General features: G+C 43.0%; 1 protein-coding gene across 2 annotated transcripts in view; it reads right to left on the bottom strand.

Annotated features, from left to right (window-relative positions):
- DCBLD1 (discoidin, CUB and LCCL domain containing 1) overlaps nt 1-13,076 on the bottom strand; it is a 46,802-nt gene extending 33,726 nt beyond the window's left edge. Inside the window, exon 1 of one of the 2 annotated variants that reach the window (XM_042838703.1) lies at nt 12,719-13,076. In XM_042838703.1, coding sequence (XP_042694637.1) covers nt 12,719-13,076 — 358 coding nt within the window. The remainder of the gene's footprint in view (nt 1-12,718) is intronic. The other variant, XM_042838780.1, reaches the window with a different exon arrangement.
- Between the last annotated feature and the right edge of the window lie 14,364 nt (nt 13,077-27,440).

The raw sequence follows: 27,440 nt of genomic DNA, 5'->3' as shown, positions 1-27,440 counted from the left end.
TTTAAAAATCTTTGAGGCAGCACTGAAATGTAATAAGACCAGAACATCTTTAGAACTAAGAGAGCGTAAGTGCTATTTTCCAGCTTTTCAATTGTGTAATGTGGGAAGGACAATCATTCAGGCACTATAGCTGATGAGAGGAAAGCACAGCATTATCCTGAACCTGTGAAGTCCCCCAGTGCCCCTGCTCTGCCTGTCTGCCTCAAAGGAAAAGGTCAGGGCAAAAGTGCATCTGTAGCAGGAGCTGAAGCAATGCCCCAAGTCAAGCCAAGCCCCAGTAACTATCGCTTCTAACTCCAGAGCTACATTTTGACTTTCTCAGCAGGATTACCAGAGCAAAGAAAAATGCTTGAAATATGCTTGAAAATGCACACTAGGGAAGGAGTCTGAAGTCACAGAAGGAAGGCAGAATAAAACTCTGGTTCAGATAATTCATTCGAAGACATTTAATGACTACATTTAGAAAAAAAAAATTATAAATGTAACACTGTTTATCAAAGGCTCAGAAATTGAGGAAATGGAAAGGAATTGAAAATATATCCTTTCTTCATCTTTTCAAATAAAAAAATGTGAACAAGTCTATTATTAGTTTAGGTTTTATTGTTATTTTCTACATTAAATTTTGTTTTTCCGTAGAAATGCATTGACAAAACCACAAATACATTGAGTCTTACCTGGTTTGAATTCCTCTCATCACATTCTTCTTTCCTATAGGCACAGCTCTTGTGAATGGAAATAGGTGCATTTAACCAGTCAATTCAATGCAGGGTTTCTTCTAACTCTAAGTTTTCATTTAGCATTGCTTTTAGGAGCTGCTTTCTAGCACCCTATTGGGAAGCAGTTAATGGCCTTGCCACAGACATCCCAGTTTCATGGCTTCCCACTGGACTGAAGCTAAGCAAAATATTTAAGCAGAAGGTGTTCACCAGCCAGAAGACCAAAACACACTTAGATTTCATAAAATCTCCCCTCAGCACCAGCAGTTACTAAAAGCACATCAAATATGCTTTAGAAACTGCATTTGAATGAAGAGCAAGATTGCAACCCCTGCATTGGGGGCCACTGGACTACACTCAGGTTGCATGGGAGATCACACAACACTGGAAATGAAATTGTTTACCACAAAGATAAAAATAGTTTCCTGTGGGAGAGGGTGGAAATATCTGGACTCAAGCATAACCAGCTCCTTTTGCTGCAGAAGCTGAGCTCCCTGCTTGCCCCTTGTCTTTGCTGAGGGTGATGCATATGTCCAGCCTGGGTCTCATCAGAGGACATCATGGACCATGCTATTGCCCCTGTGGAAAGGGCAAGGGCATGTACTGGTGTCACTGGATGCCTGTATGGTTAATTTGTGCAGGTCAAAGTAAAGGAAGTATCCGCAGGCAGCCATGTCTGGACTTGGCCTGGCCACACTGGCTGGCACATGGAGGAATGTAAGTGATAAAAACTGCGCCCACAAATAAGCACGTGAGCTGCCCACAGGAATATCCCTGCACACACATACTGTGGCTCGGAAGGGGACAGCTTTCAGGAAACAGCAGTGGTCTCAGAAGCAGCAGAGTTGAATCTCTCTGGAAATAGCTCCAGTTCCTCACAGTGCCCTCCTGCCATCCAGTACTACCTGGGTGGCTGCCTCATTGCTCCTGCCTCCTCCCACAGCCAGCTCACAGGCTGAACCCCAGGCTTGCACCCCTGGGCTTGCCCACCCCTGCTATACAGCAGTGCTCTGCCCTTGGGGTAGAGGCTGTTCTCACGTAACTGCTACAGAATCCCTCACGTACTGCAGCTTTTATGAACAATGTTTATATTGCCAACTACAAAACGGTTACAAGGCACGATATCAAAGTGTGCTTTCAAAAGCTCTGCTACAATATCCTGGCAGAAAGCAGCTGCCTTTTTCATCCTTCTGACTCACGTTCACTGAGCAATTAATATCAGGCTTGGCCTCACTCCAGTGCTAAATATGTGTTATACCCAAGCATGCTCGGGCACACAGCCGCACACTCCACTATCCTCTGGGTGCGAGCATTTCTCAGCTGGTTACCAGCCCCTACTGCCACTCAGCCACGGCTGCCCTCCCAAACCAAGAAGCCCCCCCAGTGCCATATTTCCCTCTCTGCCCCATTCTTCCTGTCTGGATGCCAGCCTGCCTGCACGCAGGTAACTGGGACAAGGTGACTACTATCCCCCAACATTTTTCTTCCCACACAGAGGCCTGAGAAGAGAGCTTCCAGCCTGCTCTCCTCCTGCTACAGAGAACACAGAGCTCATCTGCCAGATTCTATATGCTGGATTCAGCCAGAAGTCAGTGTTTTCTGAAGAGCTACAGCTACAGGAAGATGTGGACAAAGCAAAGAAAATGCCAGTGGATTGAGCAAAAAGTTTTGCTGATAATCCCCAGCGAAAGCATGAATTCATCTCATCATCCATGTCTTTGCCCCAAAGTAGTAAACTCCAGCTCAAAGACACAGTAATAACTGTTGCAAAAAGGCTCTGCACCCGTTTCTGAAAGAGTTAAGCATAAAAGCAGATGAGTACCGAAAAAAGAAATTAGACTTTGCCAATCAGACCTGTGCCTTCCTTAATCACATGGGATAGAACAAAAGACCTGGGAAAACCAAGATGTTTTTTCCAGGCTCCATCCAAATCTATGTTGCAGTCTGACAACTCTAAATTTAGGTCTTCATACAGTTTCTACTACCTTTGTCACCAACAGAAGAATGCATGCTGCACACTAAGTGGGTTTGTGCTCCCACTGCTTTGTGAGTGATTCAAACTCAGCGTTCAGAGGCTCACCTCTAACCTGTCCACCAGCCAACCTCATCAGGAGCACTTGGTCTTTGCTGCAGCACTGTCATGAAAGAAAGAAGTCACCAGGTGACCAGGACCTAAAACCATCACTTTTCCAGAGCATGACCAAATCTCAGACCTCTCTGCTTTTCCTGGCAATGGCCTCAAGTAGCTAATAAAAATGAAGGGCAGTGTCAAACCAGTCCTCCACCTCCTGGTGGTGTTGGTGCCCAGATGCTATTCACATTAGCTGAGCAGCTGGCCAGGCCATTTATATAAGGAAGTATATAAACCCACAGCAGTGTTTTTCAGAAGTCCAGCTTTAGATTTTTTACAGCATTTTGTGGATGCAAGTCTACAATCCAAAATACAAAAAAACGATTGCAATCTTTCTGAATTAATATTAATACACTTGCAAGGAAACAAGTACCCCACTTACGCCCTACTGCAAGTGAAAAGATAAATAATGTTGTAAACTCTTTTCTTTGAATTGAACTCTCATTTGTTTGACTCCATAGGGTCCCCAGGAAACATTTTAATGCCTGCACTGCAGCTGTCCCCCACAACACCTAATTTGCTGCCAAAGCCAAACATGCAGGAGGTGGGGAGTGCTGGGAGGGGGCAGAGGGTAAGAAGGGAAGGTAGAGCAGTGAAAGAAACAAAGAGACATTGTAGAGTGCTGATTTCGTAGCCCAAATTATTTATTTATCAACTTCAAAGGAATGCGAAAGCAGTAGGAGACCAAACAATGTGTTTTTTTCCCTCTTCCTCATAGACATTATTTACTGTAATGTCTCTCTTAAAGTAGCAGTGAGAATGCAGCAGATGATCTCAAACTGGTTCCACAGAGATTTCTATAAATCACAGATTCCTACCCCATGCTCAGCTGTGACCACCTCCACAGCCATTTGGCATGGCTGGGGGTTGGCTTTCCCCAGGGCTTGCAACAGCCTCTAGGGATGTCCTGCCTTGAGCATGTATAGGAAGTCACTGTGGTAACCAGTACAGTTTCCACCATCAAGTATATATACTTAAAAAAACAAAAAAACAAAAAACTAACACACACAATCCTTTTTATGTTCCTTATCTAGCAAAGTAGCTTCCAATCACATTACCATTTTTCAAAATCAAAGAGGTTTTCAGCAGTACTTAAGAGATGCATATATATGGCAGCAGCTAGGGAAATCCTTATAACCACACTGACCTCCAAGGCAGTTACTTCACTGGACTTCCACAAACAACCCTGGAAGCCTTTACTGCACTTTTGCAGAAGTTTGCAAAGACAAAAATCTCATAGGATTCTATATTCATTTATTTAAATGCTAAAATGTGAAAAAGAAAGCAGAAATCTCCCATTGAGCAACTTCTTCCACCAACAGAAATCCATGTTTCACTGAAGAATCAACTTTACACTCTGCGTTCAGGCCTATAAACTTAAAAAGGAGTAGAATAAATCTCTACTAAAGTAACATAAACACGAACCAGAACATCACACAGAAACTCTTCCAGTTTCTCTGTGTCTATACAGATTTGATTAGTTTTGCCACTCCATCATTTCACCTTCCAGAGACCAACCATCTCCTCTGCATATGTATCTTAGGGACTGGTGTCACGATGAAGCCTAGCAACACCTGAGTACATCAGTATGAGAACGAGTGACAAGACCATTCAGATTGCCATAGAAATCACAGAGCCAGAAAGAGAACAGCAGGTATAATCTTGGTAGTCCCTTTCCTCTGAATTATTTATGAGGGCACAGAATTAAGAGGTTGCTGAATTCTGGAAAGAACAAGATCCTGCAACGTCTAAGGGGCAAGCTTTATACAAGACTTTAAATAGCATCACATAGTTCTCTCACTTTGCTTTTGTTAAATATCAGAAGTAGTAGCAAACTAAGTTTATCTTTTCATGATAGCTATCTGGTTTCATCACAATCTGTGAAAGACAGGCAGTACTGGAGTAGATGTCAAAAATAAGCAAGCTTGAGGCACTGCTTCCAGGACTTAGGCAGAATATCCAAATGTAGTCCTACAGAGAAGCGAGCTTCAGCACTGGAATTTGCTTTTCAGCATTCTAAATACAGCAATCTTGAGGCTGTGGGTGTGAGAAAACTTCTCTATGCCTTTCTAACTGCTACAACAATAAAGAATTTACTTATTTATTTATTCACTGTGTAGCTGCATTTAATATTTATCAATGCCATTCTTTTACAATGTGACATATTGCTGTGACTTGTCACCTCAACATTTATTAGCCTGCATGGTTTTGGGAACAGATGTGAGAATGGATTTAGAAATATACGGACGTTCCAGAGGAACTGTAAGTATAATGCCCCCATTCTGCAAAAATGGAGGTTGAATTTGTTTTTCCTCATCAGATATCTGCCTCCTTTCAAATCCACATCAAGGTGTACATCCTCCATTGCAGAAGTGTTGAGAAAGTGCTGTGAATGCACAAGCACTTGGTTTGCTGGCTGTAGCTGCACCCTAGGGAAGAACCCTGGAGGGCAGTTAGTAAGGGGAAGGGGGTCATGCTACTGGGAAGACCTTGGTGGAACTCCAGTGCCATAAAGGTGATGGTGGGAGTGTCCTGTCCAGAACATCTCAGCAATGTGAAATAGAACCTCATGGGCTTGATGGTTCATTCTTCTATTAGGGCACCTCCAACAGTTCCCCTTATTTGGGACAAACATGTAGTGGCATTTCTATCAAGAGCTTTTCAGGCGAAGTAGGAAATGCTAATCTTAACTGAGAGACATATCATATATATGCAAATTGCTTGCTCTACTTTCTCCATCTGTTTTTTTTTTTTTCTTCTTCCTCCCCTCCTCCCCCCCCAGGTTCTCTCTTCGCTATGCTTTACTGGAGATTAACTTACAGTATTTTGCACTGAACCAGCACTGTGTGGGAAACATATGCTGCAAGCTCAGGGCCAAACTCGATTACTAGGTGGCACAGGAATAGGAATATTCACAGCCATGGAAAGGATTGGCAAACCCACAGGGACAGGAAATTTGGAGACTTAAGTTTAAGGAGAGGCTGAAGCAGTTCCTGTTAAGGTAGCAGGTGGGAAGGCAAGATTTCTAAACCGCTTTAATTTGGGAAATGTCTGAACACAATAGGATGAACCCCCTTGCCTTGTGTTGTTACCATGTAATTCCCTCGTTAGTGTGATACAAGCCAGGAAAGACTGTCAATTACCAACAGTTAAGGCCGGTCTCTTTTCTTGAAATCAAATCTGTCCTGCCTTACTAGCAAGTCACACATTTGCTTTCTTTTTTTTTTTTTTTTTTCCTTCCCTGTATGACTGGATTGATTGTGTGATTTGTTGCGAGATGTAACTGAATGGACAACAGAAATCACCCTTTTCGTTGAAGCAAATTATGCAAGCCCTACATTATCCATAAGTTAAATATTTCATGAGAAAATTGTTTTCCGAAGGAAACACTAATTGTCATTAATTCACAAGACTCAATTTTCTGTTCTGCTTTTTGACTCAGCCAACCTAACTTCTAGGAAACCAGCACTTTCTATCATAAATACTGCAGTCTTAGCAACAAGCAGTTCTCTATGCTTTCGATAGTAATGGAAGTAAAAATGAACTGAACTAAGAGACACCCATGCAGTCAAAGATGCACACCACCAGGCTTCTAATCTGGAGCACTGAAGGTAAAAAAAAATGCCTTCAGTATTCCCACACCATCAGCCTGCCTGGTACTCATTACCACAGCGCTGACCAGAGAGATACACACACAGACTCAGAAAAACATGAAATATTATGGTTTACTGTGGCTACACCTAGCTAGTGGGAGAGATATTTCAAATCAAAAAATAAAAATGTAATCAGCCACAATTTAACTTAAGGACTACATGATTGGTTGTGATGCTGAGTATGAACCACAGCATTGTTTCTACCTCTTTCATATCTTCTGTGATATGATATTGTGAGTCTGTGTAAAATGTATTTGCAAATAGAAGTGAAAAGCAATGCATAAATACCACCCCATGTACACTACTTATACTGCAATCCCACATTTTCCCTTTATCTTACTGGGTTTTTTATTAGTAGCAATCTTGTTCTCATGTTTTGAAACAGGGTATGGTAGAAAGGTCTGCATAGTTTTTCACTAATCTTAAGAGAGTGAATTCTTCAGCACAGCTGTTCAGCTACTAATTTATTTTGATAAAATATAATTCTACTTTCTACCTAGAGAATGCAAAGACTGAATTTCTCCTGAAAACCAGGAGATTTACTTTCAAAGCACAAGCATTAGCACTTCTTGAAAAATCAGTATGTTCTCAGATACATGTTTAACTAAGCTTCTTCCACCCGTGATAAAATGCTAATTGATCAGCAAGTGCTGACTACTCACCCAGGCTGGAAAACATTATTACCACCCAGGTTTTCATTGCATGTGACACAACACTTTGCATTACAGCTTATCTGCTGAAATTCTGTTTTAAAGCCTTCAGCAGGAGCATAAAGCCTTTGTCTCCCAAGCATTTCAACTGCAATTTCCCCTTCCCTGACACAGGAAGCCTAGTACGAAATAAAACCCTGGCTTTGGGAACAAGCTGAGATGGCAAGGAGGGCAATGACTTGGTGTTAGACATGGACCTTGCTGCCAAGTCCTCCCAGTGGAGGAGAACTCTCAGAATCTTTGAATATACATCACAGGTTAAAATACATTTTCCCATAGTTGGAGGATACAGTGGACTTATTTACATTCCAAGCTTTTGCGCAGGAAGCATAGCTGACTGTTAAGTGAAAGCAATCCACCAACACAGAAAGGGAATGCACCAGAGTAAAATAGATTTAAGCTTTTTCAAGGAGAGGTGGCACATCCCTACTCTGCACAGCTACCCCAGCTGCAACAACAAGGCTCAGCTGCATAACAAAGCTATTCTGTTCGGAGACGTGAAGAAGCCCACCTATATTTCCAGTGTTTCTAGGCTTCTCCTCATGGCACTGTGAAGAAAAGGGTTGTTTGATTTCTCACAAGACACACAAGCCTTTGTATGGCAAGAGGGATTGCATCCAGAATTTCCCACGTGTTTTTGTAATATGAAATAAAACAAACAAGCACAATTTTAATTCAGTAGACATGAACATCTGGAAGATGACATCAACATAACTTCAGCTTTAATGTCAAAGTGTTAGACTGAAATCCAATACTGTTGAACATTTGTGGTGGGAGCACCAGAAACTTGAACATCGCAGATCAAAACTGTGATGGAAACAAAGTCTCTGCAGCAGCCCAGGGAAGAAACAATGGTTTGGAGCTCTTCTAAATGTGGGGTAGAGGAATAACACAACAAACCTGTAACTGCACGATGAAATCACGGCAACCGTAGTAGCAGCCTGAGCCCAAACACAACAGGAAATACAAAAACAAAGCTCCTGCTTATGGAGCATGCCATGGATCTGTGTTTCTTCCCTTGCCCTGCTCTGCCTTCCTCATTTTTTCTCCTGTCATTCTTCAGGTTCGAAAGCACCTTTACCAGAGCCCCATGGAGACAAGCAAAGAGAGGATGGGCTGAATATAATTGTCTGCTCCCTTCTACACTGAAAGAGAGCCTGGACTGCACTGGCAGCAACCACAGCCCAATAGGGAAATGGAAATAATGAGCAAGGACACTGAGGCTGTAAATGCTGCTCAGGGAGAAAGCCCCATCATCACCAAACTGAGCCTTCACTTCTTGGAGGGGAACTCCTGAGAGACACGTCCTGGTTCTGCCCAAAGAACTGATGGGCAGAGAGGGAACAGAGGACCAAAATATTTCTTTCGTATAATGCTCTTAGCCCCTAGGCTTAACTAGACAGTGTAAAAATATCCATAACTAGCAGCAGTCTCCCTACATCCAGCCAACTTCAGAAACACAGCTTCAGCTCTCACAGACAAAATGAAATTTAATTAGTTCATAATTTATTCTGAAAGCAAAACCAGAGATACCTATATACTCTTAAAACTAGTCAAGCTGCTGTTTTCGTTTTTATCATTTATTTAACTTCACCAGTATATTGTCCCAGTTTACAGTTCCCTAATCGCTGTGGTAACGCTAATTGAACCTCCTGGGGAAGCTGTGTGGTTATTTCTATGTACTGATGTTCATTTTTTTTAATTTTTTTTTTTTTTTTTTTACTGCATGTAGTTGGGAGACAAGACCATTCCACCAAATCCAGTCAAAAGGATTTTATTTTGATTCTATCTGGCTTGTTTTATTCTTAACAGATGGTGAAAACCCATGTGTTGATGAGCACATGCCACAGGAGCACGCCTCGGATATGGTACAGCCAGCCCCACACCTCGGCTCTGTCTGTGCCGAGGAGCTCAGCACACACCATTGCTTAGGATCACACTTCTCTGCACAGTGGGATATCTCAGATGGGCCTTCCATGCTGTAGCACTTCTGGTATAGAAAACAGCTTTGAGAGGGCATTTTAGGTATTTCTATGTGTAATCCAATAGGGTGACAAGGCCTGGACAAATATAAGTGAATGTATTTTTACATAAGCTAATGAACAAATAATTTGTATGAAATACCATTCACATTACATGAATGTGCAGATAACTCAAGAAAGAGCTTTTCCAAGGCATCTTTTTCTCCCTCCTTTGTCAGTGAGGCTCCCAGCGGCCTCCCTGTCACTGATTTCATTTGAAATACATCCTCTGCTAACCTAAAGAGAAGTACGTATAAAGGGCTTAGAGCTATTTATAGCAAAGTCTGTGCAACTGAAAACATGGCAGTTCTCATGTGGTGGGTATACACTGTGCTTATCAAGTGCAACTGGAAAACTGTTGCCTCTGTCTTTAGCAATTCCAGTCAGCACTCACAACACAACGCTAAAGGAGCCAAGGAAGGAAGCAGACATAAGGACAAAATGCAAACAAACTGAAAAAACTACCAATTGGTTATATTCAGAAACTGTGGAGGATGTGGAGTGTGCGTGCAAGATTCATCTCTATCTGCATTGCAAACTGCTGGGAATGGGTACACAGGCTGGATTAGCTTTATCACACCAATATTCCCCAGTATGTGTTCTGTGCAAGCCCCTGAGAACAGGCACTTTCTCTCATTACTGCATATGCTGTTATCACACTAAACAACAGCCTTGCCCCAAAATGTTTAAGGGTCTACTGCTCATAAATTCTTCCTACTTAAGAGAAAAATCTGGGCATTGGGTGCAACTGTCAGCAGACCCAGATATAACGCAGGCAAAGTTCACATTTGGATGCTGATCTGCAAATCTAATTTGTTTCTCTGCTGTGCTTCATTTGAAGTGAAAAGAAAATGAGTTATAGCGAGAGTGACAAATTCAGTCTCGTACTTAATAGGGTGAAATCCCCATTCCTCACATTTCTTTGTACAAACAACCAACACACAGACTGAAGTCCTACTGGCCAGAATCTGGTTTAAGAAAAGCAATGGAAGATTACTCGAAACCCTGAAGAAGGAAGACTCAGATTCTACTCTGATTTAGATATCCACTGTCCAAAATTACATTGCTCAATGTCCTGCTCAGTGAGACTAGAAGAAGAACTGGAGAATGGTGAGAAGCAAAGGTAATTTGTTCAGGTCTGCCTTGGCCATGACCTGCTGGAAAGACGCCTTGGGAAAGACCACCAAGACAGGCAAGGCTGTATGAGGCTGGGCAGGTGGGGGATGAGGGCTACGCTTCAGCGGTCAGCCCAGAACTGGCCACTGAAATTACAAGAAGAGTTAAGCATAGAGCAGAATTAAAAGGTTCTTCTTTCCCTTTTAATATACATCTCCAAGTTACTTATCTCTCAGAGCACAGTCATAGATGTAGTATTTGTCCCTAGGAGAGGCCACTAAGCTTATGATATGTTTTGATTTAAATCAGTTCCCCAACCACTCAGACTTCCTTGTCATCATTCGGTGAGCGACAAAATGCCATGTTTCATAGATGTCCTCAGACAACATGTCCTCAACAGACTTACAAGAGCTGCTACCCAGGCTCTGCACAGTCACCTCAATACAAGCTATGCTATGACTCAATAAATAGCACAGTGGAAAGATGACCTTTCTCTGATTTGATAGACGATACAATGGCAGCCTCATCCTTGTTCTGTAGCATCCCTTGAGATAGACTGAAAATGAAGGCAAGCTGGTTGTGAGAACAGCAGAGTGCACAGCCAGCCAGCTCATAAGACAGAAAGCCACGCTTTTTTTTTTTTTTTTTTTTTTTTTTTTTTTTTGAGAGTATTTTTAAATCAATGTATTTAAACCTGTCCATCTTCCTGTGAGCCAGCTGGTGGGACATACCAGTGGTGACAAGACTCAGAATTAGCTGCAGCTTGAGCCCAATTCACTCCATCACTTCTCATTCCATCACAACTTTTAAGTCAAGAAGCTCGTGTGACAGGAAGCTTGTATCTACTTATCCTTATCTTCTTTCTCCACCGGTGTTCCTGCAGGACACTTAGCTCTGAATTTATGGGACAATATCAATAAACAAACAAATAGAATAACCGCCCCCTGGGGAGGAAGGGAAGAGATTTCAACCAAGTATTTCCCTTTCTAAATGCTTGGCTGACTTTCCTGTGAATTTGAGTTTGTCCCAAAGACGAGCAAGGAAAATATATTATTTCTTCATGCTTCTATGCTGTTTGCTTGATGGAAGAATGTAAGTACAATGTAAGTGCCATTAGCACTCAGTTTTGGAATACAGACAAGGAATTGGAGTCATGTTTAATTAAAACTTAGCACCACTGCGTGCATTGAAACACACAGAAATCCCTGCAAAAGTCACTGCTTCCGTCAACTTTGTGAGACCGTGACAACAAAACATTGGTGACAAAAAGTGACAAAATAAATAAACAATGATGGAAAGAGGGGATTTGAAAGAAATAATGTTTTATCTTTTCCATGGAGCATATCAAGTTAGAGTCTCAAAATTAGGAAACATGGAGGAGAGAGAAAAGCAAAGTTTCAAGAAAAAGGAAAGAAAAGCTCTTGAATGAAGCTGCTAAGAAAGGCCATACCAAATCTCATACACAATTCTTACCAAATCTTCCCCACAATGAGACCCATACCACAAATTTCCATTACTACGATGTTATAAAAAAAATGACTTTAACCTGCCAAAGTACTTCTGCCTGGCTATGACACTAACCCACAGCATTGGGGCTGGGAACTTGCAGCTCAGCAGGAACATGGATATGGGGACTATCCATTGACCTGAAAGGCACTTCAAGACCACCACAGTGCCCAGCTTCCAGCACTACATTAGCAAAAGCTGTCAGCGAACACCTTTAGGATGGATGCATTAGGCTGGGCAATTCCACGGCCATAAGATCACAATTCCTCAGCAGAATTCCTCACACAGAAAGCTTAACAGCGAGATGCATAAAAACACAGGCTAAGCAGCATAGCTCCCATATGCTCTTTTCATCAAACTGCAGCACCGCGAGATGGCAAGGTCCCCCTAAAACTCCTATGAAACTTCGTTTCGGCCGGAGCGGGCTGCTGCTCTCAGCAGGGCAGCACTGAGCGGCTCTGCCTGCATCCAGATGCGGGAAGGGGCGACCGCCCCGGGCACCCCGCGGCCCCACACCGCCGACCGGGGCGGGGCGGAGCGTGGCCGGGGCGGCAGAGGGCGCCCAGGTGTCGGCAGGAGCCGCTTCCAGCCCCGTACTCACAACTTGCCGGGGACTTTCCTCCGCTCGCGTGACTTCAAATCAACCAAGCGACCCCACCGCCCTAATTAACTAAAGATTAAGAAAGCAGTGAGATACTCTCATCGTAAGGCTGGGTACCGCTGTAATCCCGCAGCTACTCAGACACGCGGATAAACCCGTCGGGGATTAACCAGGTCGGCTCCACGCAGCCCCGGCGCAGCTCGAGCTCCGAGCCGCGGTCACGGGGACTCCCCCAAGCCGCCCGCCCGCTCCGCCCGCACTCACCCATCTTCTCCGCTCGTAGCCAGAGCGGGGCTGAGGCCGCCAACAGCAACGAGAACAGCAACGAGGGGGCGGCCCGCGCCCCCCCGGCGGGGCTCATGGCTCCGGCTCCCGGCGAGACACAACTTCCCCGCTCTCCTCCCGCTCCTTTCTCTTCCTCTCGCTCTCGAATGGGCGGCCCCGGGCCCGGCCCGCCTGCCAGCCCAGGGGGGCGGCCGCCCAACGGCATCCCCCTCCCCGCAGGTGTTGCCGCGGAGGCGGAGAAGGGGCCGCGCTCTGCCCGCCGGGTGCAGCGTTGCCGCCCGCCCGGCCCGGGGGTGGGGAGAGGAAGCGGGAGGACTGGAAGCACCGCCGCTCCCATTGGGCTGCTGCGCCCGGCGCCTCCTCCTCCCGCCACCCCCTCCCGACCCGCCGCTCCCAGCTCAGCTCCGGCAGCGCCGGGTAACGCCGAGCCGGGACCTCGGGGTCGGCGCAGGGGTGTGCGAGGGGAGCCGTGCGCCGAGGGGTGCCAGCGCTCCGAGCGGCTCACCCGGGATTATTCAGGCTGTGCGCCACGGGTCCGGGGATGCACAGCGCTGGGTGGTCACTGGTGTGGTAAATCAGAGCGCGTGATTAGCTCGTGAGTCCCAGAGACAAGCCGTGGTTATTAGGCGGCGTTTCAGGATGCCCGTCCTTGGGAGTGCTCCACAGGCTGCCAGGAATGGGTCAGTACGCATGGAGCCGATCATGGAGAGGAAGGAGCGAGAAAGTAGAACTCAGCAACAGCTTCCAGACTGAATTAAAAACAACGCAGAACTGGTTTAAAAAAAAAAAAAAAAATGTTCATAGAAAATACATAGAAAGTGTTCCCCAACAGCAACTGTTGTTTCAGAACCTACAGTGGAAAGAAAGGGCACAATAGAGGTGTTGCAAAATGTATCACTTTTGAAAGAGTTGTGGTTATTGAAAAGCTTTGTAGCAATATGATGGCTGTTCTGTATTCAGCAGGCGGCAGGCAGCCCTGCACGGTTTGGCAGTGGGAATCACCCTGCTTTGCACCAACTGGCTGAGGACTGGAATATATTCCTTTATTATGTGTCCACGTTTTAGTTTCAATTGTATTTGATAAAGATCATGGTAAGTATTGGGAAAGAAGTCCTGCAGGCCAATGCCGCAGGACTGCCATACGCCAGATCTGGTGATTTTGTACAATTTTACCAGGCACAAACCTCTGCCACCACGTTTGCGAATAACAGCGCTGGTGCTGATCTCTCAGCAGAGCTGGGGGAACTGGAGCAGGCAGGGGAGACCCTTTGAAGGCTAAAGAGACCCACACCCATCGCAGGCCTCCAGAAGGCTCACAGGGTGGTACCAGCTCCTTCCTGGAAGCTGGAGTCCTGCAGTACTCTGTGGAACCAACAGCCAGGGACAATTTGCTTCATGGTTATTTTTATTTCAGCAATTTCAAGTAAAACAATTGGTCATGTGGGGCTGTAAAATACCTGGGAGAGATGTTTGCTTTCCTTTCATGACTGCAGAAGGAGATTGCTGTGCTGTGGTGATGCAGCCCATCTGCTCAGTCTTCTCATGGCCCTGAGCTCCATGGGCACATGGTGCCTGCAGCAAGTGGATAAAGTGCTAGGGTGGAAACTCTGCACATCTGCCAGAAGGTGTTAGAAGCCCTTCCAACTGTCCCTGAGTTTCCTATCAACTTCAGGAGGATAATGAATTATGCAATTATTGAAGAAGCTTCTGTATTATTTATTTTGCTATTAAATTCACATTACTTTATCATGCCCTCTCTCTGTCAGTTCTCAGTGTGCTATAGGCAAGGAACTTACTGTCAGCTCCTAAGATTAAATAATCATTAAGATGAATGAAGTGGTCCATAGCTCTCAAAGCTATTATTCAAGGACTTGTGTAACTCCGATCACATCACTGAACTGTTGGTTTATGTACACTTTTTCAAATCTTCCTTTGTAAGAAGGAGAACAAAACCCAGCTTTTAAATAAACAGGCTACAGCAAAGCAATGACCTGGATGAGGGTTAGAGTCCACCTTCAGCAAATTTGCTGATGATACAAAGCTAGGAGGAGTGGCTGACACACCAGAAAGCTGGAGAGCTTGACAGAGAGAAACCTGATGAGGTCCAACAATGGCAAGTGTAGAGTCCTACAGGCTATGGAGAAATAACTCCCCATTATTCAGAAAGAAGATAAAAGTGAAGCCAAACTGACCCCTTGTGAGGATGCCACTCAATGGTGTTTTACAACATGAAAACTCCCTGGCAGATCACTTCTGAGAGCTTAGTGCAGCTCATTTTGGTCATTAACACTGGCTTAATTTGGCATTCACTCAGTGACGTAGGCAGACTACTTATTAGCATGAGCACATGCCTTTCCATTTATTTTTCTGAATCTATGAGTTTTTTGGGTGATTACTGCAAATCATATTACATGAGTTACCTACACTATATAGTGTAACTCACTCATAGACTGTACAACTTCAGTGTGTGACCATCTGTAAATGAGCACCCTCAGATATCCAGCCTCAAGATGGGTCACGTGGGACTTTAAGAGAAAATTGGCTCAAAATATCCAGAAGGTGGCTGGTCAGTATGATAGAGATATGCATAAGTTAAATTAATACACTTTGACAATCCATAGCTTCACATATTTACCTTCTTACCTTTACTTGTTATGTATTGTTAAATACTTGTAGCTAACACACACTGAAAAAGCTACTTCTAAGCACACTTGAGGCATGATCAGACCTCAGGTGTACTCTGGGCTGGAGTGAAGCTGGTGATTTGTTTTGGGGTAGAGACCAGAGGAAGAAGGGGCACGGAGCGTTTCTGTAAATTTATCTTGCAATCATGGCTCTGTACATGCACTGCCTTTCAAAAGCATCTTGTTTAATACATTTGTTCTAGGGATTAAAAAAAAAAAAGAAGAAGAAAGAACCCTAATTTACGCTGCGAGGTTTAAATTTGAGCTTAGTGGAGCAGCCTTGCTTTTGTACAGCTAACAGAAAGGTTCCTGTTCTTTAGGAACTTGAAGCACTTTCTTTGCTGCCTGTGTAGGCGAATATGGGGGGAGTCACAAAGCATAATGAAGAGGAGAGGACCCGAGGTCACAAATCACAAAGCACAAGAACAGTTCTAGACTTTGAGAGGTATGTTAATCTCATAATTTAGCAGGAAGATGGCTTGCAGATGCAGCAGCCTCCCAGCAGTCTTTGTATAGGGGGCACACATTTTGCATTTGCTTTGGTGTGAGGCACATAATATCATCTATATGTAGGATAAAACTGAGAACAAGATATGCTGGGTACTGATCCCTGAGCATCCAGGTGCTGCCTTCTACCAGAAGGGTGCCTGATGGCTGCGTGCAAAATCAGAAAAGGAGACAGACAGAAGCCTGAGATGTGGCTGGATTTAACCACTGTGTGTAACTTATGGGGAGCCTCCCATGTTGAAAATTGTTAGGCTATAGCAAAGTTAGTGCTGCTGCATAGCTATGGCATGGCTTAGGAAGTCCAGCAAATTCCTTGAGGCACAATCGTATTATTCTGATTATGTAGAGCACTTAATGGACACAGTATACTGCACAGAGACATTTCAGCCTATACAATACCATCTTCTATTAATGTCTGCATACCACTGAACCTGCTGAAGATGGACTGACTTCCAGGTCTCCTGGCAGCTTCTGAGAATTCACAAAAAGACTCAAAGTCTGCCCAAGCCTTGGTTCAACTGAAGATCATGCTAGAATCCCCTTCTTGCTTACTGCAAGCAGCCCTTTCCAGGTGTGAAAATGCAAACCAGTGCAGGAGCAAGGATGTTTTGGAAAACTTTTTTCAGGAGTTTCTGAGCAAGTAACTCAGAGGATGCAATAACTTTAAAAGGTATGTTTCATTACTTCAAGGGAAACATGAAGTAAAAATAAAATAGCAAAAAAAAATCAGAGGGAATAAGCAGCTTAACTACTTACTCTGCTGCCTATATCCTGGCTGGTCTGACACTGTGGCAGTGGCACTGTGCAATGATGAGCACAGGTCTCTGCATGAGGGGGGAGCATGAACATTCCTTGACAGTAAGAGCACAGGAGAGAAACTGTGGGCAATAAGTGCAAGCAACAGCCTCCAGCGGGCTTTGAGACTTGCATTCGTATTTTCAGCAGCAGAGTGGGTGGAGCAACAGAGCCCTTGGCAGCACCAGCATGGGACAAGCACGAGACATTTGTACTCTGAAGAGGACATGGGGCCTCATTCACTGCAACAACAGCACTTGGGTGTGACTCTCCTGGGAGCCATGCAGGGGATGAATGAGCACCCTTCATCACTTTAATTACTGTAACCTATCCAATCTTGTCACCTTTTATGGTGTAATTATGTGATCCAGCTCAAGACTGATCACTTGTCTCACTGCCACACATTCTGCAGTTTCTCACAGCTGCTGAGTAGCCTTGTGTCATCATTTTTCTTACTTCCACATGGAAAGAAATCAAGTTTCTAATCATCTTGGTTTTGGAGACGATCAACCAAACGTGCCATGCTGTCGTTTTTAATTCTGTCAAGAAATATGGGGCAGAATGTTCCTTTTCATTTAAACATATTGTTTTAGGGTTGCCTTGAAAAATATTATGATCTAAAGATTCATGACATTCTTTGTCAAAACAGAGCCTACTATTTTATAACTTGCTAGCTGGCAGTATCCTCGATCAATTTGTCAGTGACAAAGCTCTCCTTGCTTTTCATAGACGTTTTTTAAAAATTTCCTGTCTCTGTAAAGTAGTAGCTCTCACATATTTAAATATATATATATAATTTTTCCCCTTTAGTGCACAGGTAGTATGTAATCTTTAACTGTAGAGTGATTTTGAGGGAGGAGTTCGTGGCTGGATTTGCACACTGCATTTTTTTTCCATGAAAAACAAATAGTCTTAATCGCTTACACATCTTTATGAAGCTGCAACAAAGCAAGGGCTAAGAAATTGCTTTTCCAAACATGAAGCAATCAAGTGGTCACTTACTGGAATAACCAATTATGCTTGAGTCACATGCTTTTTTATTAATAAATACAGTAATTAGTCTAGTTACATTCTTCCAAGCGAAAGTGTGGAACATTGGAAGGTGAGTGCAAGCAGGGTTTACACCTTTTGATGCTGTGTGCACTTACTGTCATGCATACCAGAAAGGGAAGTTTACATTTTGTTTTACTGTCCACTATACCTCCAGCTATAGAAGTCAGAGTTTAGACACCTAAGGCAAATGACCTAAATGATTAACTAATTTGACTGAAATTAGTTGTTTCACACCTGATCTAGCCCTGCTTCCTAATTTCAAGTATTCGTGATACATTCATTTTCTTTTTTTTTTCTTTTCTTTTTTCTTTTCTTATTTTTCAAGGAGTGTTGTGAATTTGGGCAAAAAGTCTCATAGGTTGAAAAGTAAGTCCAGAGACTCCCCTTATTTTCATATAGTTCATTTCCCTGAGAGAGGGATTAATTCAGTAATTAGTGATGGGTGGGTCTGCGTTCCCTCTTCGTGCTGACTTCAGATCCTATGGAAGACTGCTTTCCTCAGGAGCTTCACAGAAGTAAGCTAGTTATGCATAGCGGAGGCATGGGTCATAAATCTGCAATAATCATTATGTGAGGAGAAAAAGCTTCTTGTGCAACTTTTCCACATAGCACTGGGATATTAGACCAATGAATTACAAGGTCAAATTCTTGTAATTCACAACTGCCACAGCTGTGGATTACAACTGTATATATAGTTTAAGGGTTCACTGTCAATTGCCTTTAAGGCCAGGCTATTTATTAAATGTAAAAAAAAAAAAAGATAAAATGTTATCTGTCATTATAAAGGCTGGTCATTGTGTCCATTTCTAAAATATTTTTTTAAAAAATAGGGGTTGGGGTATTTCTTATATTTTAATTACAGTGTGCAACGAATTATTGTGATTGTGTAGAAAACAAGAAAAAGAGAGATAGTGTCACCCTGGTTGCCTCAACAAAGACAACTATCCAATGGAAAACTATCAATACTCAGATCAATTTTAGAGCTTAATTCCTCATAGAATAATAAATGATCAAGAATTTGAGATTTCTTATGATGTGACGTTAGCTTTATGTGGACATTATAATTTCGCAAATAGGCCTTCTCAAAATAAGAGCTTTGGGTATTCTTTTGTCTTCTTTTCATTAAAGATACTGTATTCTTAGTCATGTAAGACACGCGTACTGGTGGTTGTTTTGGCTTGGGGGTCCTCTACTGGTCTTGAAGGATGTGGTGGATTTCCAGAATGTGATATCTGAAGATGTGATCCAGTTAAATTTGGCTTCCTATGCTTGAATTCAGCCTATATTTTATTAGTTTGCTCCGTATCTACTGTAGCACTTCCCCATCATGAATTTAGTTGCAGGGTGGAGGGGTCAGGTCCACTGCCTCACGTGGACTCAACCTGGGAGCTCCTCTCCCATGGATTGCCCACCTACACTAATGGCAGAACAAGGACCAGGGCCAGGTTTTCACTAGGTCAAACAGAATCCAAGATTTTACTTAGAAAAAAAAAGAAATTAAATAGATTTTGATTCATTCTCATGGTGTAAGTTTGTTCCTCTCCTACAGTCCCATTGATATGCCGTCATTTAGGGATTAAGTGTGTGACAAAGCCAGTATAATTAAAAACCAAATATCCTTTGTACCTCTCAATATCCAGGAGTAGGAAGCTAGACTGCTCCTCAGCTTCTCCTTAACTACAGACCACTGTTGGTAGGTCACTGGTTTCCTCTGAATACAGAGGCTGGCTTTTGTGGACCATGAACTTTCACTTATTTCCCTGCTTCCTAAAAATTCCTTGATGTTCCTTGTCTTGGAGACTTTTTTGTTTTGATTTGTGGAACTACATTAATGTGATAAAATAGTAAACACTGAAGCAAAAGAAAGAAAAACATCATGTCAGGGATACCACAATCAGAAAATAGTGATAACATTTGCAGACAATTGCTCTGCCAAGTGAAGGTTAACTTGTTGCTGCACGAGAAAAGAACGTAAAGCTATTTTATTTTATTGTTTTTACAGAAATACGCACATAGGCTATTTCTCATCTGTATCATCTTTGTCTGAAAAGCATGTGGTAAAAGAAAGTAGTATGTGCCTGAATACTCTTTCTGAACCTTGAAACTCTGCCTAAGGAAGCTTCTCTCCTTCAGAATAATTCCTTGTCAGAGACTCTACCTTCAGCTTACTTTTTGGGCCTAATCCAAAGCATCCTGAAGATACCAGGATGTTTATGCTGACATCAGCACCTCACTTTTTTTATTTCTGATGTCTCCTGGTATAGTGATTCATACATGAATGTGCCTGTATCTCTCTGCTCTGCTCTGCTTAGCTTCTGCAGCTTGCAGACTAGCGGAGAAGAGCGCATACCTGCACCTCACTTATTTTACATTCACTTAAATTGCTGTTATGGTAGGTGTGCAGCAGCAGCAGGACTGTGAACACCAGTGACTCTGGAGGCCTAAGATGTGGTATTCAGCAGTCTCTACTGTAGATTTCCAAAGGATGCATTAGCTTTTCAAACAGAATAGTCCTTCTCTGGTTTGCAATTTAGTCCATATCCTACACATTGCTATAAAAGAAAAGAAAATGAAGTAGAATCTTCTCAGGAATGGTTACTGCAGTGTCATTTGATGTGAAATAAGCAATTCTGTTATATCTGATATGATCTAGATATTTTCTCTTCCTCCTATACTACTTTCTTCTTTGACTCTTCAGCATCAAGAGAGGTATGTATACATGTGTTTGCCCATGTAATACTGGAAAAATTAAATTCTTTTCACAAGGCAGTTTTATATCTTTAGTCTTAGGAGCATTAACTAATGAACAGGTGTGGCATCCCTTGTTTAATGCTTCCTCTCTCTTATCCTGCTTTACCTTGACATAATATTTGTCATTCTTTTGCAAATCATTTGGGAATCCAGATGTGGTCACAGTTAAAGGCCAGTCCTCATAATCTGTATTAGCGTACTGCAAAGAGGAGGTCAAAGCTCTATTGTGCAAGATCACATTCAAATACATCAAGCAGCAGACCCTGCTTGCCAGGCTTCTCTCTATTAAGGGACAATGATGTAGTCTTAGATTTAAATTTAGCTAACAATAGCAGCTGTTATAATGAAGGTTCAAACCAGCAGGGTCAAAGTGTCCCTTTCTTGGCCTTACTTTCCTTCTTCCTGGTACTCACTCACTTGTGTTGAGTCAATTCAACTTCCTGAAATGTAGAATTTTTTTCTTGACGACAAGGTGAATGGCTTTCTGCTTTATCAGGAGCATGAATTATCTCAGTGTAGGATTAAGAAAGAACCAGATATAAGGGCAAACAAGTACACAGCTAGGGATAGGCAAGTGAAGTTTGGGAATATGGTGAGGTAGAGGTAGGGTGAGAAAACTTGAGGAGCAGTGCTAAATCACCTCAACCTCTGCATGTATCCTCATCTTTAGTTTTCATTTTTGTGTGCCTGGCCCTGGCCTTGACTTGGTGTGGGGTGACAGCAGCATGCCTGGAACCCAGGGCACACACACACCCAGACCTGTCCCTGCCCATTCCTTGGGGCTCACCTCCATATGCTCAGGACTTGGACCTTGTATCAGCCCTTGGATTGTCAGCCTGTGTCCCAGTGATGCCACAGCAGGACTGGACTCCAGGGCCTTGGTGTGTCCCTGTCCCCTGGGAACAGCAGTGACCGCTTGTGGATGAGCAGAATCTCTGTGTGCTCCTGCCTCAGTCCTCACTGCCTGGACAGGGACCTTGAGAACCAGTGGGTGCTGGAACTGACATTGTGCGGCTATCTCCCAACACAGACCCAAGTCTGGGGCTGACAGAGATGCACTCGTTCCTTTCTCACTGCACGTGGACCTGGTTAGCAATCCCCAGGATCATGACAGCTTTGTCCTGAGGAAATGGAGTCTCTTCAGCCATGGCAACTGGTGATTCTCCAGATGGGCTTTGAACCTTTAGAGGATAAATCCTTAAGGGTCAACTTGGCTGTCTGTGATGTTAGCACATGTTAGCAAGTCAGGACAAAATGATGGCTTTCCCATAGCATTTCTCTTCCGACCTGCTAGCATCCTTGAAGCTTATATCCTGGGTTGCCATTCCCAGCAGTTCCTCATGTTAATAGGTCTAGGAAGCTTTTCCCTCTTGAACATTTCCCCCACAGTGCATTTAGTTTGAAACCCTAGATGGACAGGTTAATGCAGTGTATCCAGTCCATTCCTCAGACAAGTGAGAGGGATTGTCAAACACAACCTCATTCATTTCCCATAAGTGTGTTCTGCTGTTTCTCAGGCTGTCACAGCCTCCACGCTCACTTCTAGACTCCTGGTGGAGTGGTTTCTTTTCACGAAACTACTGGGAGATGAAATGTTCAGGTATTCTGGAACACTGTGGAAACCAGGCAGTGCTAGAGGTAAAGCCTTCTGTGGGAGATGTTTGTGAAAACTGCTCCAAGAATCTGTACAAAGATCATGTAATCCATACTACTGCTGCTATTTCTTTTGCCTTTATCTCCTATTTTGGCTTTATACCTTCTCATGCACTGATCCACTTGATCAGAGTAGTAAATCTCCCCTTCTGTAGTACACAAGCTTCTTTTCATTCTGTTCATCTTCAAAAAGACTTCACGAGTTTTTTCCATGCAGTCCCCCTCAGATATGCTGCATGTAGCCATCTTACACTCGCCCTGCTGCCTTGTGTGCTGCTTGTGTGTATTGAAATATTGTTGTCTTCACATTTCAAAACTATAATTAACAATCAGAAGGTACCTAATAGAAAATACAGCTGAACAAAACACTGAAGAATTCTGTAAATACATTGCCAGCCTATCCTTCTTAAAAATACTAAATGAAATGCAAGTTTTATCTAGTTAGCAGCAAGGTTTTTATTCTCACTTCGTGTTAGCTTTCTTTCTCCCTGATGTTGTATAGGGTTATTACAAAACCATAGCTTGGTAAGCTTCGATATACTGTTTTGTTGGTTTTCTTTTAGCAAGCAAGAGCATTTTTTAAGGCTGATTTTATCTGTGATTAACTGTAATATACTCTAGTCATAGATTCATGTTATTCTTTAGCATTCCTTATATTTTCTGCTCTGGCCTAGCTTTCAGATCTCTCACTATAGTTAATCCCTGCAGCTCAAACTTGCCTAGTCTGAAATCCATCTTTGTGCTTCGTTTAATGAGACATTTCTCCAGTCATCATTACTGCAGATCAATAGAAACAAATCCCTGTCTCCTGACTGGTTTAGGTAAGTATCTCACGCATGACTGTCTTTCCAATTTGATCCAGTTTAACAGTCTACTTTTTTTTTCCTTTCCCCTCTTCCCTAATATGCAGAGACAGATATAAATCTTGAGCCAGGCTCCAAGGGACTTCTCTTGTATGATTTTCCTTCTGTTTGTGCGAAGGACTGTCTGTGACTGCAAGACAAACAGCAGTCTGAGCAGTTGCACTAACAAACGAAGAGGAGGAAGGCAGGGGCAGCAGAGGGAGCTCTTTGCCCTCAGGGTCCTTATTCACTTACTCTGCAGAGAAATTCAAAAGCTAATGAGGTCCCATTGCTGGGGGCAAAATGAGAATAATCTGTGATAGTTGGAAGAGAGTGAAAATCAGTCACCATTAGAGAGGGCTTCACATATGCGTATCTTTTCTAGGCTATTCCCATCAGACAAAGGGGTTAGACACTGACAAGGAAAACTGATATTTTCTTTTTATTTCTCTGACCTGTAAGCCAACTGGCTCTGGGAATGACAGTCTCTCCTTTCTCACCTCTCCCATCCCACCTACTTAGCAAGACTGGACCCATGAATGTGATCCCAGTTTCTGGGAATTTTCATTGTTATGTACTTGGGGACCATCCGTCCAGACTTAACACAGATGTCTGGGGGCTTTGGAGTTCCTTCTCAGCCAACCCCTTTTCTGTTTTTGTGGTCCTTCCAATTGCTGCACCGTAGTTCTGTGAAGCCAAGTGTAGACGTGTTTTAATGGTGGTTACAGCTGTTTCCCTTGGTGAGGTTTTAGACGCCTGCCTCATTTATGGGAGCAGATTACAATTAGATATCTAGATACAGGGGGTATTACCTTGAGCTGGCTGCCCTGCCTCTTTAATGGAGGTCACTGCCACAGAACAGGGGTGATGGAATGGCTCCTGTGGTGGGTTAGACTGCAGCTGCCCTGAAATGTGGAAGCTTTCACTCTGGATATTAAAACAATCTGAATTTGGCATCAGCCTTTGTTAATGTATTGGGCTGTTTCCTTTGGTGGTCTGCAAGATACTTTTCAACTGATTGCCATGACTGTGAGGGTAACACCTTGTATCTATACGTAGGAGTTAGAGTAGGGGAGACTGCCAACCCAACTGAAGAGCTGAAGCAAACAATTTCAGTCTTCTTAAGTCTTCTTGTAAATGCATGGGATTCCTAAAACTCTTAGATCAGTACTCTGCATATATTATACTGTCTATGTACGCATACGAACAAACATGTTCATGCTCACATGCAGAAAGGATTTGTCTTATCATAGTCATTCCAAATATAAATAAGATGTTTTTTCTCTTGCTGACAATAATAAAAATGTATTTTCCTCAAGTCCTTATTCATTATATCATTCATCTGCATGTATTTCTATCACTTCCAATGGAGTTTAAAAGGTGAATCCTCAGTTGGAGAGGTACTCTGATATATTCACTTCTGTACAAATGTGGAATTGTAATGAGAGTTTGTTTTTCTCTTTTATTTGCTACACTTATTTTACTGCTTATTCATACTGTTCTCTTTTGCAGACTGTAAAACTTTTTTTTCCCTTTTCTGGTCTTCGTGGTGAAGGAAACAGCGTGCAATAAGTAGAATTAGAATGAAAAGTGACAAGTTTCATTAATGTATTCTCACAGCTTTTGGATCTCTAGTTCTGTGCCAGAATGCAGCTCTGTGGAAGAGGTACACTTAAAAATAACAGTTAATATTCCATCATTTAAAGATTTTATAAACCTTAGTTTTAGTCTTGGCTTGTAAAACCCATAAACACTCTGTCACTGGAGGCATTTTCTTGATATTTAAGTGAAAAATTCGGAGGCTCAAATGGCTGCTAGTATTTGATCAGTGTATTAGAAGGAAAGTAAACAAGACAGGAGAGATTTCAGAGCTATTTTTTTTTTCACCCAGTAGGTCCTTGTTTATGGCATGTTGCAGTGACACCTGGTGGAAAAGTTTTGGAAGTCTAAGAAAAATCTGGTTCTTAAAATGAGCAGATAATTTGAAAGGTATTTAATATCAATTTTTTAAACTATACTGCATAATGGTTGGAGCCGGTCTGCACAAGGCATGCATATACATACGAGGATGTGCAAATGCTCACTTACATAAACTATCAGCATCAGTAAGCACAAATCTTATTAGTTACAGGGTAAATGTCACATATAATTTATAATAACCATATTTCCTTGCCCCGAGAGTAGATGCCAGCATTTTATGTGGCTGCCAACTTCTTCTGTTTTACTTTTCTTTTTTTTTTTTTTTTCAAATGCACCTCTATTACTAACCGGGATCTTAAACTGAGCCTTCCTTCTACCTCCCACTGCTTGCTCCTTCTTATACAGACCCAAACAAGACCAAAGACAGATCCCCCAGTGCCTCAAACTAGTTCTTCCTATCAGCCAACCTTTCCTGCACATACATTACCCAGCCTCACCTGCATCCACTTCAGGTCCCCTGTATCCTCAACATCAACAACCTCAGATCAGTGAAGAGCCTAAGGTGTCAGACCTTTGTTTTCAGACCTTTGTTTCCATCAGAATAGTAGGAGGTATAGCTTGTGCTGTAGGATGTTTTCAGCTCCTGCATTCAGTGTGACCTGTGCCTTGCCAGTCAACTGCATTTAGCAAGTTCTGTTACGGAGTGGGGACCTGAGATCAGTGGGGCTGTCACGGGGACAATATGATCCTTCAGACATTGGAAGTTCAAAAGCATGGTTACCTTTTTTGAAACCCAGCGCAAGCTAATGCTGTGACTTTTTCCAGTCCCCTTCAACAAAGCTGAAGAGGGGTCTGGAGCACAGGGCTTATAAGGAGCGACTGAAGGAGCTGGGATTGTTCATTCTGGAGAAGAGGAGGCTCAGGGCAGACCTTATTGCTCTCTATAACTACCTGAAGGGAGGTTGTAGTGAGCTGGGGGTTGGCCTCTTCTCTCGTGTAACTGGTGATAGAACTAGAGGGAATGCCTTCAAGCTGCACCTGGGGAGATTCAGGCTGGACGTTAGGAAATACTATTTTTTTGAAAGAGTGGTCAGGCACTGGAATGGGCTGCCCGGGGAGGTGGTGGAGTCATCAACCCTGGAGGTGTTCAAGGAACGGTTGGATTTTTTGTTGAGGGACATGGTTTAGTGAAAACTATTGGTGATAGGTGGATGGTTGCACTGGATGATCTTGTAGGTTTTTTCCAACCTTGGTGTTTCTGTGATTCTGTGATTCTACACAGATGTTTCGGCAACCCCCCTTCAGGAATGTGATAGAGTTTTAAGGCATGAATAAGAGTTTTCTCATGATAACTCTTGGGTTATCTTTGTTATCAAGAGTTATCCCAGGTTTAGATGTTAGAGTACTGACATGGGTACATTTAATTACTTATTCAGACCTACTAGACCTAAATATCAAATCTTGAGAGTCTTAGGATCTCCTGAAGATCTACCCAGAACACATACTTCTCTATCTTTGGAAGACATCACAGCCTACAATTGCCTGTTGCCAACTCCCTCTTCAGACATACAGTTCTTGTGAGCACTGACAGAGCTTCTTCAACCAGGCTGAGCTGGATTAGCAAAGAGCTACTCTTTAAGAAATCAGACTGACCTCGTTTATTTTGGCTGGCTAAGAAGTTTCCTCTTGAGCGGCTTTGCTGGTGGGTTAGAGGCAGGCAGCAGCTGTCTGGAGTGGAGAGGTGGCAAAATGTTGAGGGAGTGACTCCCTTCCACTGGCATAGCTGGAAGCATACAGTATTACTGTCTGCAAGCAGTTCCCTTGGGCAGCAGTGAGAAAGCCCCTCAGGACTTTCCAGGGCAAATGGATGAAAAGGAAGGATCCTGTTCCACGAAGCCCTTTCTTCCCCAGGCCATGTGCTTGGCAATATCCCTCAACCTGAATATACCTCCAGCCTGAATTATCCCTTATTCCCGCCTCAGTGTTACTGGCTCCTTTTACCCAACACACTTGAGCACAGCAGCACATGGAACTGTGCTGAGACACAACTCAGAGACAACAGCTTTGGGTTAATGCTAGCCAGTTTGTTTCTGTTGTTGCTGGGTTAGTGTTAACCAGATTCTCAGCCTGGTTCATTGCATGAATTCATGAACATTTGCTTGGCAAATGAGTTGGGTGTGGGAAGGTGGAGAAGCATTTGAGTATGACGAGATAATCACATTGATGGGATGTGACAGTTCAAACTGTCTTTAAAATGCTATGTTACTTTTGTGCTTGTGTATACGTGCACACAAAACCACACAAAACCACATGTACAGAAATAACATAGCATCTATTTATACATACAAATACGTAAGCTGGATAGATTTCTTATTCCATTTCACACTTACTTTGTGGATAGCTCTGCTAGTATGATAGAGATGTGCACAGGCTGGAAGCTGCATTATCTCAAGCCTGAATTCCCACTGACTTCTTTAATACTGGTGTCCAACTTGA

The sequence above is a fragment of the Centrocercus urophasianus genome, unplaced genomic scaffold (genome assembly GCF_019232065.1).
Source record: "Centrocercus urophasianus isolate 14NV4802_14NV808 unplaced genomic scaffold, USGS_Curo_1.0 seq_10, whole genome shotgun sequence".
Lineage (NCBI taxonomy): Eukaryota > Metazoa > Chordata > Aves > Galliformes > Phasianidae > Centrocercus > Centrocercus urophasianus.
This window is presented reverse-complemented; position numbering and strand designations above follow the sequence as displayed.